General features: G+C 50.4%; 1 protein-coding gene across 3 annotated transcripts; it reads right to left on the reverse strand.

The window, feature by feature from the left end:
• Window positions 1-5084: 5084 nt before the first annotated feature.
• On the reverse strand, window positions 5085-9529 carry LOC310914750 (uncharacterized protein C15orf39 homolog). Of its 3 annotated transcripts, none has more exons than XM_083871128.1 (3): window positions 6124-9529; window positions 5428-5465; window positions 5085-5226 (listed from the first exon to the last, which is right to left on the reverse strand). In XM_083871128.1, exons 1-2 carry the CDS (start codon window positions 9107-9109, stop codon window positions 5428-5430), a joined length of 3024 nt encoding a protein of 1007 aa, XP_083727254.1. In that variant the 5' UTR covers window positions 9110-9529; the 3' UTR covers window positions 5085-5226. The 3 variants fall into 3 exon arrangements, with proteins under 3 accessions (XP_083727254.1, XP_083727255.1, XP_083727256.1); XM_083871129.1 differs by having other exon boundaries at window positions 5085-5229; XM_083871130.1 differs by having other exon boundaries at window positions 5085-5229; window positions 5412-5465.
• Window positions 9530-13679: the final 4150 nt, after the last annotated feature.

The following is a 13679-nucleotide window of genomic DNA, read 5'->3' on the forward strand; positions in this document are numbered from 1 at the left end:
GATGTGGAGGCAGAGGGCATTAAGCAATTGAACACCTTGCCTGGACTATCAGAGAACCCATCTGCAGTAGGACTCCTGAAGGTAGAAGAGCAACAAGTACCTGTTGCCACCTCAACGGTGCACCGCCGGCAATATCGGACAAATCAAGATGCTGTGATTCCCATCCACAAGATGACCCAAGAGCTGAAAAGCCAAGGAGTGGTCAGCAAAACCCACTCACCCTTCAACAGCCCCATCTGGCCTGTGCACAAGTCTGATGGAGAATGGAGACTGACTGTGGACTACCGTGCATTGAATGAAGTGACTCCACCGCTGAGCGCTGCTGTGCCGGACATGCTGGAACTCCAGTATGAGCTGGAGTCCAAGGCAGCGAGGTGGTCTGCCACTATTGACATTGCTAATGCATTTTTCTCCATTCCTCTGGCTACAGAATGCAGGCCTCAGTTTGCTTTCACCTGGAGGGGCGTACAGTACACCTGGAACCGACTGCCCCAGGGGTGGAAACACAGCCCCACCATCTGCCATGGGCTGATCCAGGCTGCACTGGAGAAGAACAAGACTCCAGAACATCTACTGTACATCAATGACATCATCGTGTGAGGGAACACGGCAATGGAAGTATCTGAGAAAGGAAAGAAGATCATCCACATTCTCCTGGAAGCTTTTGCCATCAAGTTTTGCCATCAAGAAGAGCAAGGTCAAGGGACCTGCCCAAGAGATCCAGTTCCTGGGAGTAAAGTGGCAGGATGGACTGTGTCAGATTCCCACCGGGGTTATCAAAAGGATCACTGCGATGTCCCCACCAACCAGCAAGAAGAAAACACAAGCTTTCCTAGGTGCCATAGGCTTTTGGAGAATGCACATTCCTGAGTACAGTCAGATTGTGAGCCCTCTCTACCTGGTTACCTGCAAGAAGAACGATTTCCACTGGGGCCCTGAACAGCAACAAGCCTTTGTTCAGATCAAGCAGGAGATCATTCATGCAGTAGCTCTTGGCCCAGTCAGGATGGGACCAGATGTGAAGAATGTGCTCTACTCCACAGCTGGGAGCCATGGTGTGTCCTAGAGCTTGTGGCAGAAGGTGCCTGGGGAGACTCAAGGTCAGCCACTGGGATTCTGGAGTCAAAGCTACAGAAGGTCTAAAGCCAACTACATTCCCACAGAGAAGGAAATTTTATCAGCCTATGAAGGAGTCTGAGCTGCTCAGAGGTAACAGGCACTGAAACACAACTCCTGCTGGCACCCCGACTACCTGTGCTGGGGTGGATGTTCAAAGTAGAGGTTCCCCTTACCCACCATGCCACCAATGCCACATGGAGTAAGTGGATTGCTCTCATCACACAGTATGCCTGTATTAGAAAACTGAATTGCCCTGGGATTTTGGAGATAATTACAAATTGGCCCAAAGGTGAAAACTTTAGTCCCACTGATACACAGGAACAAGAACAAGTGACCTGTGCTGAAGACGCTCCACCGTACAACCAACTGCCAGCAGAACACGCTACGCTCTTTTCACTGATGGTTCCTGTCACACCATAGGGATGAACTGGAAGTGGAAAGCAGCTGTGTGGAGCCTCACACGACAGGTCGCACAAGTCACTGAAGGAGAAGGTGGGTCAAGCCAACTCACTGAACTCAAAGCTGTTCAATTGGCCCTGGACATTGCTGAAAGAGAGAACTGGCCAAAATTCTACCTCTACACTGATTCATAGATGGTAGCTGATGCTCTGTGGGCATGGTTGAAGAAGGAGAAAAAAGCTAACTGATAGCGTAAAGGAAAATTAATTTGGGCTGCTGAAGAGTATAAAGACATTGCTACTAGGGTAGAGAAACTACCTGGGAAGGTCCGTCATGTAGATGCCCATGTCCCCAAGAGTCAGGCTAATGAGGAGCACCAAAACAAGAACCAAGTAGATCAGGCTGCAAAGATAGAAGTGTCAAAGACAGTCTTAGATTGGCAACACAAGGGAGAGTTGTTCCTAGCTCGATGGGCCCATGATGCCTCAGGTCATCAGGATAGAGATCCCACCTATAAGTGGGCACTAGACCGAGGGGTGGATCTAACCATGGACAGTATTTCTCAGGTTATCCATGACTGTGACACATGTGCTGCAATCAAACAGGCCAAGCAGGTGAAGCCCCTGTGGTATGGTGAGCAGTGGTCCAAATGTAAGTATGGGGAGGCCTGGCAGATTGACTCCATCACCCTTCCCCAAACCCGCCAAGGCAAGCGCTGTGTGCTGACCATGGTGGAAGCCACCACTGGATGGCTGGAGACCTACCCTGTGCCTCATGCTATGGCCCATAACACCATTCTAGGCCTTGTAAACAAAGTTCTTTGGAGGCATGGTACCCCTGAGAGGATTGAGTCAGGCAATGGGACTCATTCCAATAACAGCCTTATCAACATCTGGGCTAGGGGACATGGTATTGAGTGGGTGAACCATATCCCCTACCATGCACCAGCTGCAAGCAAAGTGGAGAAGTAAAACTGTTAAAAAACACTTTGAATGCATTGGGTGGGGGAATCTTTCAAAAATTGGGAGCAGCATCTAGCAAAGGCCATCTGGTTAGTTAACATCCGAGATTCCACCAACAGAGCAGGCCCTACCCAGTCTGAGCCCCTGCATACAATAAAGGGAGATAAAGTGCCATTGGTACATGTGAGAAGTTTGTTAGAAAAGACAGTTTGGATCAATTCTGCCTCAAGTACAGACAAACCCATCTGTGGGACTGTCTTTGCTCAGGGACCAGGTTGCACATGGTGGATAATGCAGAAAGATGAACAACACGATGTGTGCCTCAGGGAGATCTGATTGTTGGGTGAGAACCATGTGTAAATATCACTGTTTGCTGAATGTCACTGCCATTGTCTGCATATAGCTGTGTACTCTGTGTGTGTGTGTGTGTGTGTATATATGTATATATATATATATATATAATGTATGTGTGTGTAGTGTCAAAATACATATTAGTTTCAGTAGTAAGTTTATGATATGGGGATAAGGGGTGGAATGTCCTGGGATGACTTTATGATGCTTGTATCCCCAACTCTCTGTTCTGGTTATCTTGGATATTATGTTCTGTACCTTTAGGACTGGTTCCGAAAGCAAAGGGGGAAAAAGAGAAGCACAGAGTTTGTTCTCAGAAACTGCTCTCATTGCTCCACATTCTCCTCCTGGACTGTGCTGTCTGCAGTACAGACAGACAGCGAGACAGAGATCTCCTTTGCTTTTAGTTAGTTTTTCAGCTGAGGCAGAGAAGTTCCCTAGATGAGTTTTTTTTTTTCCTTTTTCTTAGAACTATTTAAACCTGCTCTGGACTATTTAAACCTGCTCTGGACTAAAGTCCAGAAGAGCACAGGGAGCCCCACCAGGGCCCAGGATGACATTTTCCAGCACCAGAGGGAGTGATAAGAGACTGAGTGAGCCAAGAAAGGACTTCCTCAATTCTGTGATCTCTCTTCAGAATGCCGAGAGGTTTTATTGTTTCATATTACCCATTTTTTATGCTTGTAGGCACTCTACTAGTTGAATAAACAGTTTTTTCCACTTTTCTCCAATGAGATTTTTTTCACAGACCACTTAGAGGAGGGACCATTTGGGTTTACTTCCCAGAGGGACCCCATCCAGAAATTTTCTCCCAAATTTGCCCTAAAACAGGACAAATACATTTTATAGTAGGTCCCATTGTGCCCACACTGGGAAGCAGAGACAGAAGCAGAGCATGTCTGGAAACAAACCAAATTTTTTTAAACCAAGTAAGGCAGCTCTTCATATTCTTACAAAAAAATTAAATAAAGGGAAGGAACTTTCTTCCCCAGAACCTTCTATACATATAAAAACAACAACGTTATTAACAAACACTGCTTTCCAAATCACTGTGCACCGGCATGGAGTGGTGAGGAGCACTGAGGAGAACGGCAGCAGCATCCCCTTTACTCATTCCATCCACAGCCACCCCATCCTCACGGAAAACCAGGGAGGCACCCACAGAAACCCCCAGTAGCAAATACACCATTTGGCTGAAATAAGTACAGTTTGGGTAGGGTCATTTCTTCCCCTCCTCCCCCCCCCCTCCCGGCTCTGTTTTCTTAGTTTAAAATAAATAATCCCTGTAGTGAAACACAAAATTTGAATAAACTTTGTTTTGTTCCTCCACACCCTGCAGCACCTTGAAGAACACCTGAGTGATGAGTTTTTAAGGCCTCTGCTGTGTACCCTGCTGCAGCCCCCAGGGTGAGGGGATGTCCATTGGTCCTGGGATGCCTGTAACCCTTTGGGATGAAAGGATCCCTCCTTCCAAGTCTGGCAGCATCACTCCTCTCACTGCCCCTTTAGTCTCTACCAAGGTGGTCCCTAAACATGTATTTCCTACATCCTCCTGTGGGATGCAAAGTGATTTGGTTTTCTTTTCTTTAAGAGTCTTTAAATCTTTCTGGCAGCCTTATAGTTTAAATAAAAAGACACGTATAAATTACTGTATTTAAAGAAAAAAATACAACCCAAAACACATGACCTGAAGGTAGCAGCTCCTTATAAAGGTAAATCTAGAACATTTGTAAAATGTTGATGTTCATTTTAAAAAAACCCAACTTAGTCCTGGGACTATGGAAGTCATGACTCCCTTGCCCTTGCTGTTGTGCCAAGTCTTTGTGGCACTTTAAAGGTGAAAATCCCAGAGGAAAGAGATGTTTATTTGGAATGGTGTGGATAAAGCAGGAGGGGGGATGTCATCCCTGCAGTTCCTTTTTCCAAGGCTGGGGACGGTGCTGTGGCCATTTCCATGCTGCTCTTTCTCCAGCTCCACTGGAACTCCAGCCATTCCCTCCTAGCTCACCATGGCAATCACAGATGATCCATTTAAAGAAAAGCAGTTCCAGCTGTCGTGAGTGGCTCCAGCCCATACCCATGGGCCTGGATAACCCCCCAGCATCCCTGTGTGTGTCTCTGGAGCACCACTGAGCTGTTCTCCACCCTGAGCAGCATCCCCAGAGGGTCCCTGGCAAGGTATCAGCATCCTGGAGGATCCTGGTTCTGGTGGGAGCTGAGCACTTGCCTGCAGGGCTGCTGGCAGTCTCAGCATCCAATGGTTCTGCGGACTCAGGAGCTTCCCATTCCTGTCATCATTTGGCTGTTGCCCTTGGCACATTCCTCAGTGCCTCCTTTTCCTTGACCTGTCCGTGGCTGTGCTTTGTTATCAGCTTTCAGTGCCTCAATGCCAGGGCTACTTGGGAGAGGAAAGAGTGGTTAGGGAGGGCACACTTCCACATCCCAAATATCCCTTGCTCCAGCCCAGCACAGGGAGTGGAGCCTCCCCAGCCAGCTCGAGCTGCTCATCATCACATGAAATCCACACACATACATCTCCACAAAATGACAAACAAATCCCATAAATTCCTATTAACTCACGTGGAAGAGAAGTTACCTATTTGGAAGGCTGCTGGCCAGGGCCTGAGCTTGAACCTGGAAGAAATAAAGTTGTTGGTAAGTTGCACCCTAATTTTTCAGCCTTCTGAGGTTATCATTCTTAGACTGGAGCTTTCTTACAAATTGTAAGAAAAACAAAGAGTAAATAATACATTCCTTCCATGGGGAAGGACAAATTGATGAATTTTTAAGTTGACCACTGGGGTCAGAGAGGTGTTACTCTCATCCCTCAATCCCTGATCAAATTCCAAACCCTATTTAAATCCCAAACCAAAATAAACTTTCTTTCTCATCTCAGAACCTGATGGGTGAGTGTAGTTCTTTTGTGTCCTCCAGCAACAGGTAAGGGCCTTGATTAGCAACAAAAGGTTATCTGAACATAGCAGTGAAGTCACCAGCTGGACGGGACAGCCATGGGTGGCATGTCTGACACTGCACCCTCATATGGACAGAGGTGGCCTGGAACTGACTGAAACCTTCCTGATATCCCCAGGATGTTTTTTCTCCCTTCCAGCTCAAACTTTCCCCCTCCACAACCCACAGAGGAAAAGCTGGGGAGAACCCTCAGTAGGACAGGGATATGGAGGGACCTTTGGATGCCCCGAAAAACAGCAGCACATGGAGGGCAGCTGCAGCTGGAACATCTCTGGGAGAGCCCCAGGGACCCACCCCCAGGAGATGCCGGGCTGCCTACCGAGCTGCTGCCAGATGGAATTGAGCCAGTGGAGGTTGAGCAGGTCAGGGTAGATTTCAGGAAGCTGCTTGAGCGCCAGGAGCTTCAACATGCGGGAGGTGCAGCTCTTCAGCTCCAGGTCCCTCAGGTGCTTCTCCTCCGAGAGCGTGGTGGGACGCAGTTCCACCTTGTGCTTCTGCAACACTTGGTCCACAAAGCTCCCAGGTAGCTTTGGGAAGAGCTTCTCCTTCACCATGTGGATGGGAATGAAGATGGCTCCCGCCCGGACAACATGGGGGAAAGGGCAAGCTAACATGAAGGAATGCAGCTCGGAGAGCAGCTTGCTGAGGAGCTCAGCCACGTCCTGGAAAGCCAGCCAGATCTCCTTGCCTTTGCTGGGCTTCTGAGGATTGGGAGCCTTGGAGCCATTTTTGGGCTTGGGCAGGGATTTGGGCATCTCTCCCAGCTCTCCTGCCAGGTCAGCCTTCTCCAGCCACTGCCGTAGGAGCTCTGGGGAGGAGCGGGACACCGACTCTGAAATCGTGTCGCAGAGCAAGGTGTGCAGGGTGGTGAAATACTGCCCCGAGTGGCTCCGTGTGGGGGAACCACCAGCCTGCCTGGCCACCGAGACCTTCTCCTCCCCCGGGGTGGAGGGGGCTTTGTGAAGCAGGGTCTGGGGAGGGTTTGGGCCTAGGATGATGCTGAGCTGGGGGCCAGGTGGTGGGAGCAGGGGGGTGCAGGATGGAGAGGGGGCTGGGTGAGCTGGTGTGGGGGTGCTGCTGGGGGGGCTGGGCTGGGGGGCCTGGGGGCTGCCATCCTGCCGGGGGGGCTCAGTGCTTGGCAGGAGGGAGGGCAGCAGCTTGTATTTTTGGAACATGAAGGTGACTGAGCTCTGGAAGCTGCTCCTGTCTCCCGAGTCTGCCTCAGGCATCCAGGGCTGCGCACCCTCTCCCAACCCCACCTTCCCCTTTGCAGCCTCCTTCTCCTCCTTAACCTCTCGCTCCACTGTCCCCTCCGCACACCCAGAGGGACTCTGGGTGTCCCCAGCTTCTACCAGTCTCTTCTTGAAGCTAAGATCCAAAACCTTGTCCTCAGGGTGCAGCTCCTCAGTGCCCACCTTGTCAGGGCTGCCCTCCTGAGAATCCAGTTCTTGGGGCAGAGACTTTGGCGTTTTCGGGCTGCTCCTGTAACAGTTTTCCCCTTGGCTCTGCACTGCAGCACTGCCTGACCTCGGGCTGGACACCACCGAGGTGTCTTTTAGGGCAGCAGGCTCCTGGTTGCCACCCGTGTTTTGGGGTGAGGAGTCCTCCCACAGGTGCTTCTTGCAGATCAGAATGGGGTCTGAGCTCTTGGCCCTCTCCAGGAACTCCTGGTATGGTGCCAGGCTGAAGACATTGTGGATCACAGGCATGGGTGGGGAGGACGACAAAGCCTTGGTGTCCCTCAGGTCTTCCAGCCCCTGGGTGGGGGTCACAGACGGAGAAGGGCGGATGAGCTCCTTGGCTGGATCCTTGATGTTGCAGGCATTTCCTTCCCCTGGTCCCCCATGGGGGGTGTCCTGAGGGACCAGGCTGATGTTCCTCCTCCCTGGGTACAGCGGCTCCTCCACCCCTTGCCTGGGTTTCTCCCAGTTCCCTCCTCTCTGAGGAAATGTCTCAGCAAGCCCACCAGAGCCTCCAGAAAGCTTCTCTGAGGTGCAGACAGGCTGGAAAGCACTGCTGTGCCTTGGTGCTGTTCGCCATTGTGGACTGTCAGCCCCATGCTGCTCACACCCCAGCTCCATGCTGGGAAAGGAGGCATGGAACATGGATGCATCTCCCAGGCTGACAGCAAACCCTGGGTACCCAGCGTTCCTGGGCAGCTCAGCATCCCTGGGTGGCTCAGCATCCCTCAGCACCACCCCCAGACTGGCAGCCCCTGTCCCCTGCACGTAGGGCTCCAGGGGGCTGGGGAAGTAACTCCTGGGGACTTGGGGTTTGAGGTAGGTGCTGGGAAAGGGCTCCCTGCTTCCCACATACCCAAAGCCAGGCAGGGCACTGGGCTCCCCGACAGTGGGAGCCGGGGGGTGGCACAGGGGCCCAGCTCTGTGGGGTGACAGCGGGTAGGGGGGCGCTGGGTAGCACATTGCTGTCCTATCCCGGGTCACTGGGCTGGCATCAGGTGCCTGGAGCTTGGGCCAGGAGTCCAGGCTGAGGCTGGGCACCTCTGGCACCTTCTGGCTCTGGGCAGAGGGACGACTTGCTTCCAGGAACAGGGTGCTGGGGGGTGCCCTGTACTTATCAAAGGTGACACAGCAGTGAGGTAAGGAGACGCGGGAGCCCAGTTGCTCCTTGGAAGGCAGGGCCTGGCTGGAGGGCAGCAGCTGGAGCCTGTGGTCAGAGCAGGGACTCCTCTTGTGGGGCTCGGCGGGGTGCAGAGGGTGGGTGGTGGGGGGCAGAGCCCAGTTTACCTCTCCTGGTCGCTGCTGCAGGCTCTCTGCTTGTGTTCCCAGTAGCAGAGCCATCCTGGGAGCCAGGAAGGAGGCAGGGGCTCCGTACACCGGCTTAGGTGCTAGAGGGGCTGCCTTCTTCACCACCATTGGCTTCTTCACCGGCAAGGGGCACCTGGGGCTGTCCAGCTTCTTCCTGGCCATCAGCTGCTCCTGGCTCAGGCTGTCCTTGCACTTGTGGGTGTTTGGAGGCTGCAGCCTGGAGCCTGGGCTCCCCGGTGGGTAGGGCAGGAAGCCTAGCAGTGGCCCCTCGGCCGGCACGGGCTGGCTCAGGGCACCGGGGCCGTAGGGCAGGTAAGCAGGCGCAGGGCTCCAGCCAGCTGCGGGACTCTCGGGGCTTTGCAGCGGGCAGGCAAAGTAGAAGCCCTTGTAGTTGAAATGGTTTTCAGAGCCAGGCTGGGGCACGGGGCTGGATGTGCCTGGGATTTTGCTGGGCAGGAAGGCGGCAGCGGGGTCTGGACGAGGTAGCTTGTTGACAACCACGGTGTCCGCAGACTGCAAGTGCCGTTTTGAGGCCATTTATACGTCAGTGCTGATGTCCCCACGGGAGAGGTGAGCTGGCCTTCCTGGATACAAGAGAGAGAATAAGCCATGAGCAAAGCAAAGTCCCCACAGCGAGCAGTCTGTGATGGCACAGGGTGACTGAGGGTTACAACCCACCCCACAAGGGGAGCCATAGTGGTTTGAAAGCATAACCAATAAGACACTCCAAGTCAGAAATACAATTTAGTAGGAAGGAGGAAAAAAATAAAATAAAATAAATGCAGTAATACAAAAGAACACTGACAAGAGTCAGAATACAACCTGACACGCTGTTGGTCAGAGTATTGGTTACAGTCCAAAAGTAAGCCCTGCTGGAGTAGTCCTGTTGGAAGTATAGATGGTCCTGTAGAGAAAAGGGTCCAGAATGGGTCCAGTCTTCCTTTGGAAGTCCTGTAGGAACTTCAGTTCTAGGTCCCTCAGGTGCTTCTCCTCCGAGAGGGTGGTGGGACACAGCTCCACCTTGTGTTTCTGCAGCACTTGGTCCACAAAGCTCCCAGGCAGCTTCAGGAAGAGCTTCTCTTCCCAAACATGTCACCAGAATACTGGTGACTCCTTTTTATCTAAGTGGAAATGGTTTGGCTCCTCCCCCTGGGCAGAGCATCTCACAATGAGATGATGCAATGTGTCATGTCATTGGTGAGCTTTAATGGCCCATTAACAGAAGATATCCCCGTGGAGGTAATGGGAGACACTAGGGTGATAAGCTTTAATGGCCCATTACAGAAAATATCCCCTGGGAGTGTGGAAAGAGATAAGGAACAATGCCCCACCCGGTTTTAACAGCTGGCTTGTTATCAGAAAGACAGTCACCCCCTCCCTCCTGGAGTTACAATAGATAAAGAAAAAAACACCTCCCCAACCGGCTTTTAACAGATGGAATAAACTCCCTTTTTTTGTTACAAAACCCAAGACAGGAGCATAACCCAGGTTCTTGTTAACGCATCTCTAGGGGCTGATTAAAATGAAACAATGCTGAATAACCAGTGTTTATAAATATATATATAAATTATGAGGTTTATTTTAGAACAATTTGGTTGCAGTGGAGCCGTTTAGGTTATTATCTACTGTAATACAGCAATATAAAAGCATAAAAATAACTCTCCAAACAATGCCTAAGAAAAAGAAAGGGAAGGTTAAGAGTGGAAAGATCCCACCCCCCTGGATCTTACAACAAGACTGGGAAGTTGCAATTCCACTGTGATGATCTGTCTGCGGTGAGGGAAGCAGAGGAAACACAAAGTTCCATGGGTTAATATAATGCTCAGGCTCCGTGGGAACGCCCAGGTACCTCCCTCCCCTGGGGCAGGGAGTTTTACTCTGGATGATGTAATGCTGTGGATCACTGAACACCTCGGAGTATTTGTTTGCCTGTGACACCTTTTAAGAAGTGTCTATGGCCCATTAGAGGGCATGAGTACCTGCAGGCTAATATCCAGATAAGGGGAATTTTCACAGCTGAGCCACTCTGCAGGGACAAAAAGCATCATCCCACTTGGCAGGATTTATCTCTTATCAGCCTCTTATCTTGTTCAACAGACAACTGCAGGCTGGGATGAATGTCCGCCCATCTGCACCTGGGCAGTTACTGCAAATGCTCGATTGTTTGAGGCATTAACCATTAACATTCCAGCCTCTTATAACACCCCCTACTCAAACATTCCACCAGTTCTCTGCTGCTGTTGCGCACTCCAAATCTTCTCCCACGGTTGTGATTTGCAGTATAATGGGAGAGGTCATGTGACCTTTTCTCTATTACATTGTCCAGATTACTCAGTTCTCCTGTGAATATCTCTGAAAAATGTAGCCTCATCAAGCCTTCCGAGGCAGAACATGAAAGGTATACATCTTTTTTGTTCTAAACATGCATAATTCCTCGCACTAACTCTCAGGCTAAGTTTGGTTGAGAGAAAACCATACTCCCATAAGGTAGAAAGCTTTCCCACATAATTTTTTTTCCAAGTAAAAAGACAAAATGAACATAGCAAAAATGAAACTAACGATGGAAAAAAGTTGTTTGACTAACATTTGGTGTCCAAACTAGTTATTTTGATGAAAATACAAATAAAACAACTATAAACAAACTGATAATCTTATCGCAAACTTTTAGTTCCTCGGATCAACACAGGGAATCTCTGCACATCCGAGTCCATTTCCACAGGGCAATGTCACTACAGGTCCAATAACTCTGTGTGCACTAATTGGAGAGGCACAGTCTTTTGTACACTTTCTCCAGTGTGGCCAGTTGTGAGGGCTTTAATTGTGCCAGGATCTCCCCTTTCCACAAGATCTGACCCTCCCTGCCCCTGGGGGGAGTCCTGGGAGGCTGGCAGGGCATTTCTCCATCTGTCTCCTTGGAAAAGCCCTGAAAAGGTCTGGCTGCTTTGGTTCCAAAGCTCAAAGAGCATCTGTTGCAGGCAGCAGGGAGCAAAGCTGGGTCAGCTCAGGTGAGGAGCCAGCAGACACAGAGTGCCCAAAATTGCCATTCCCGGCTTCACCTTGTAAAGTAATTGGAGACTTTTACCCCAAGGCAGCAGCTCAGCCTCTCCCTTTGGGGATCTGAGGCTGCTGTGGGGTGGGTGCTGGCCTGCAGTGACAGGTGGTGGGTGCCAGCAGGTGGAGCTGGCAGCCTGTCCCATCACATTCCTGCATCCCTGAGAACCCCAAAAGTACTCTCAGCATCACCTGGCATCACCCAGCATCTCCTGAGTATCCCACTGAGACACCTGACCATCACCTGAGCCCCAAGAGCACCACTGCACCATCAACCAGGATCCCCAGCATTACCTGAGCATCCTGTACATCACCCAGGTAGCTCCAGGACAAATCTGAGCATCCCTCAGCACCCTCCCAGCACAACCAAATGTCACTCTCTGTCACCCAGCATAGCACAGCACAACAACCCCAAGCCCAGGGATGGACTCCCTACAGTAGGATCTCCTCCAGTTGTTGTTGTTGTGGTTTTTTTTTTTTTTTTTTTTTTTTTTTTTTTTTTTTTTTTTTTTTTTTTTTTTCCTTCCTTCCTTTTGTGGCAGTGTTAGCAGAGAAGCCAAGGAGGAAATGGAGGAAGAGCACGTGCAGATAAGATAAAAGCCACATCAACAGCAGGGGAAACAGAGCAGATATGGGGAGAGACTTGTGGTGGTGGTGTGCAGCTCTGCTGGGAGGGAACCAGAGCTCCCCACCTCACCCCAAAACAGCACAACTGAGGCTGCACCTCTTACTGAGCCTTCCCAGTGGGTTTTTCATGCAAGCTTCAACAATTCAGCACTTCCCAGTGATAGGATAGGGTTAAAATGATTTCTGGGCAGCAAGGCCTGGGAACAGAATGTTAGCTTCACTGTAACCAGGACGTTATTTCATACTATTGTCCTAACCAAATCAAGTATAACTTTGCCTAGGTAATAAATCAAGGGAGGCGGGGATGATTGTGATTCTTAGTCAACATGCAGGCTCTGGAAACAAAAGTTAGGCCTTCTTTACTAGGTCAGGTGAAACTGCACCTGCATAATCATCATATGATAAATTATATGATTGTTAATTGTAACGTTGGCTTGGTAATCAAATATGATTATTATCTTAAACAAGAATCATGAGAATCGATATTTACAAAATTCACGCTTGGATAAGATCAATGGATACAACAGAACAATGTGGGTTTAATCATTAACATATATAGTTATATAATGAAAGGGTATAAAAACACGTCCATTTCGAACCCATGTCAGAGTCAGATTTGGGTCTGTACCCTGTACCCCTGATTCCCAGAGCTCTTCAATAAAGTACCGGCATATAATCATTCTGTGATTATGTGTTTCAACACTAACACCAGGAAGGACACTGCTTTCCTTCAGGAATCCTCAGAAAATCCCCACGGGAGCCTCGGTGCTTCCCTCCTTGCTTGCACCCTTGGAAGCAGATCCGCAACATAATTTCCAACAGTTTTATCCTCAGGATAAGCCCTTAGGGTCATTTGCCAGCACTTAGATCCAGGGAAAACAGCTCCCTTCGATTTGAAGAAAGCTTGAAGAAATCTCCAGACTGGGTTATTTTCCTTCCAAAAGGGATCTCTTGGGAAGGTGGTGTTTAAATCCATCTCCCTGGGAGATGCTGCGTGGGAGGGCGATGCAGGCATGGGATCCCTTCCCAGCTGTGACAATATTAGGGGTGGACAAGCTGGGACAGCAATCCAGGACCTTGTGAGTGCCGACGTTTCCCCACTGCTTCTTCCCTTTTCCCCAAAGCCCCACCGTGGGGATATTGTGACACTGGCCCTCCTGTCACCACGGGATCAGGTGACGCCACACCGCACGATGCAATCGCCCTGTTTCACCCAGCTCCAAGTTAAATTCTGCTGGAGGGCTGCAGAGCAGGACGAGTGATGATGACACTGCAGCGGCTGGAGCCGGGCACAGGGATCGTTTGGTAGGGTTGAGCTCATTAACCAAATCAGGGAAAGGGGCTCCCTCTCTCCATGAAATCCCCGGGGACTTTGCCCAACCGGTGCCATCCCCACACCTGCGCCACGCCAGGAAAACTGCTCTGCTTT

Source organism: Zosterops lateralis, assembly GCF_965231275.1.
Source record: "Zosterops lateralis genome assembly, chromosome: 13".
NCBI lineage: Eukaryota > Metazoa > Chordata > Aves > Passeriformes > Zosteropidae > Zosterops > Zosterops lateralis.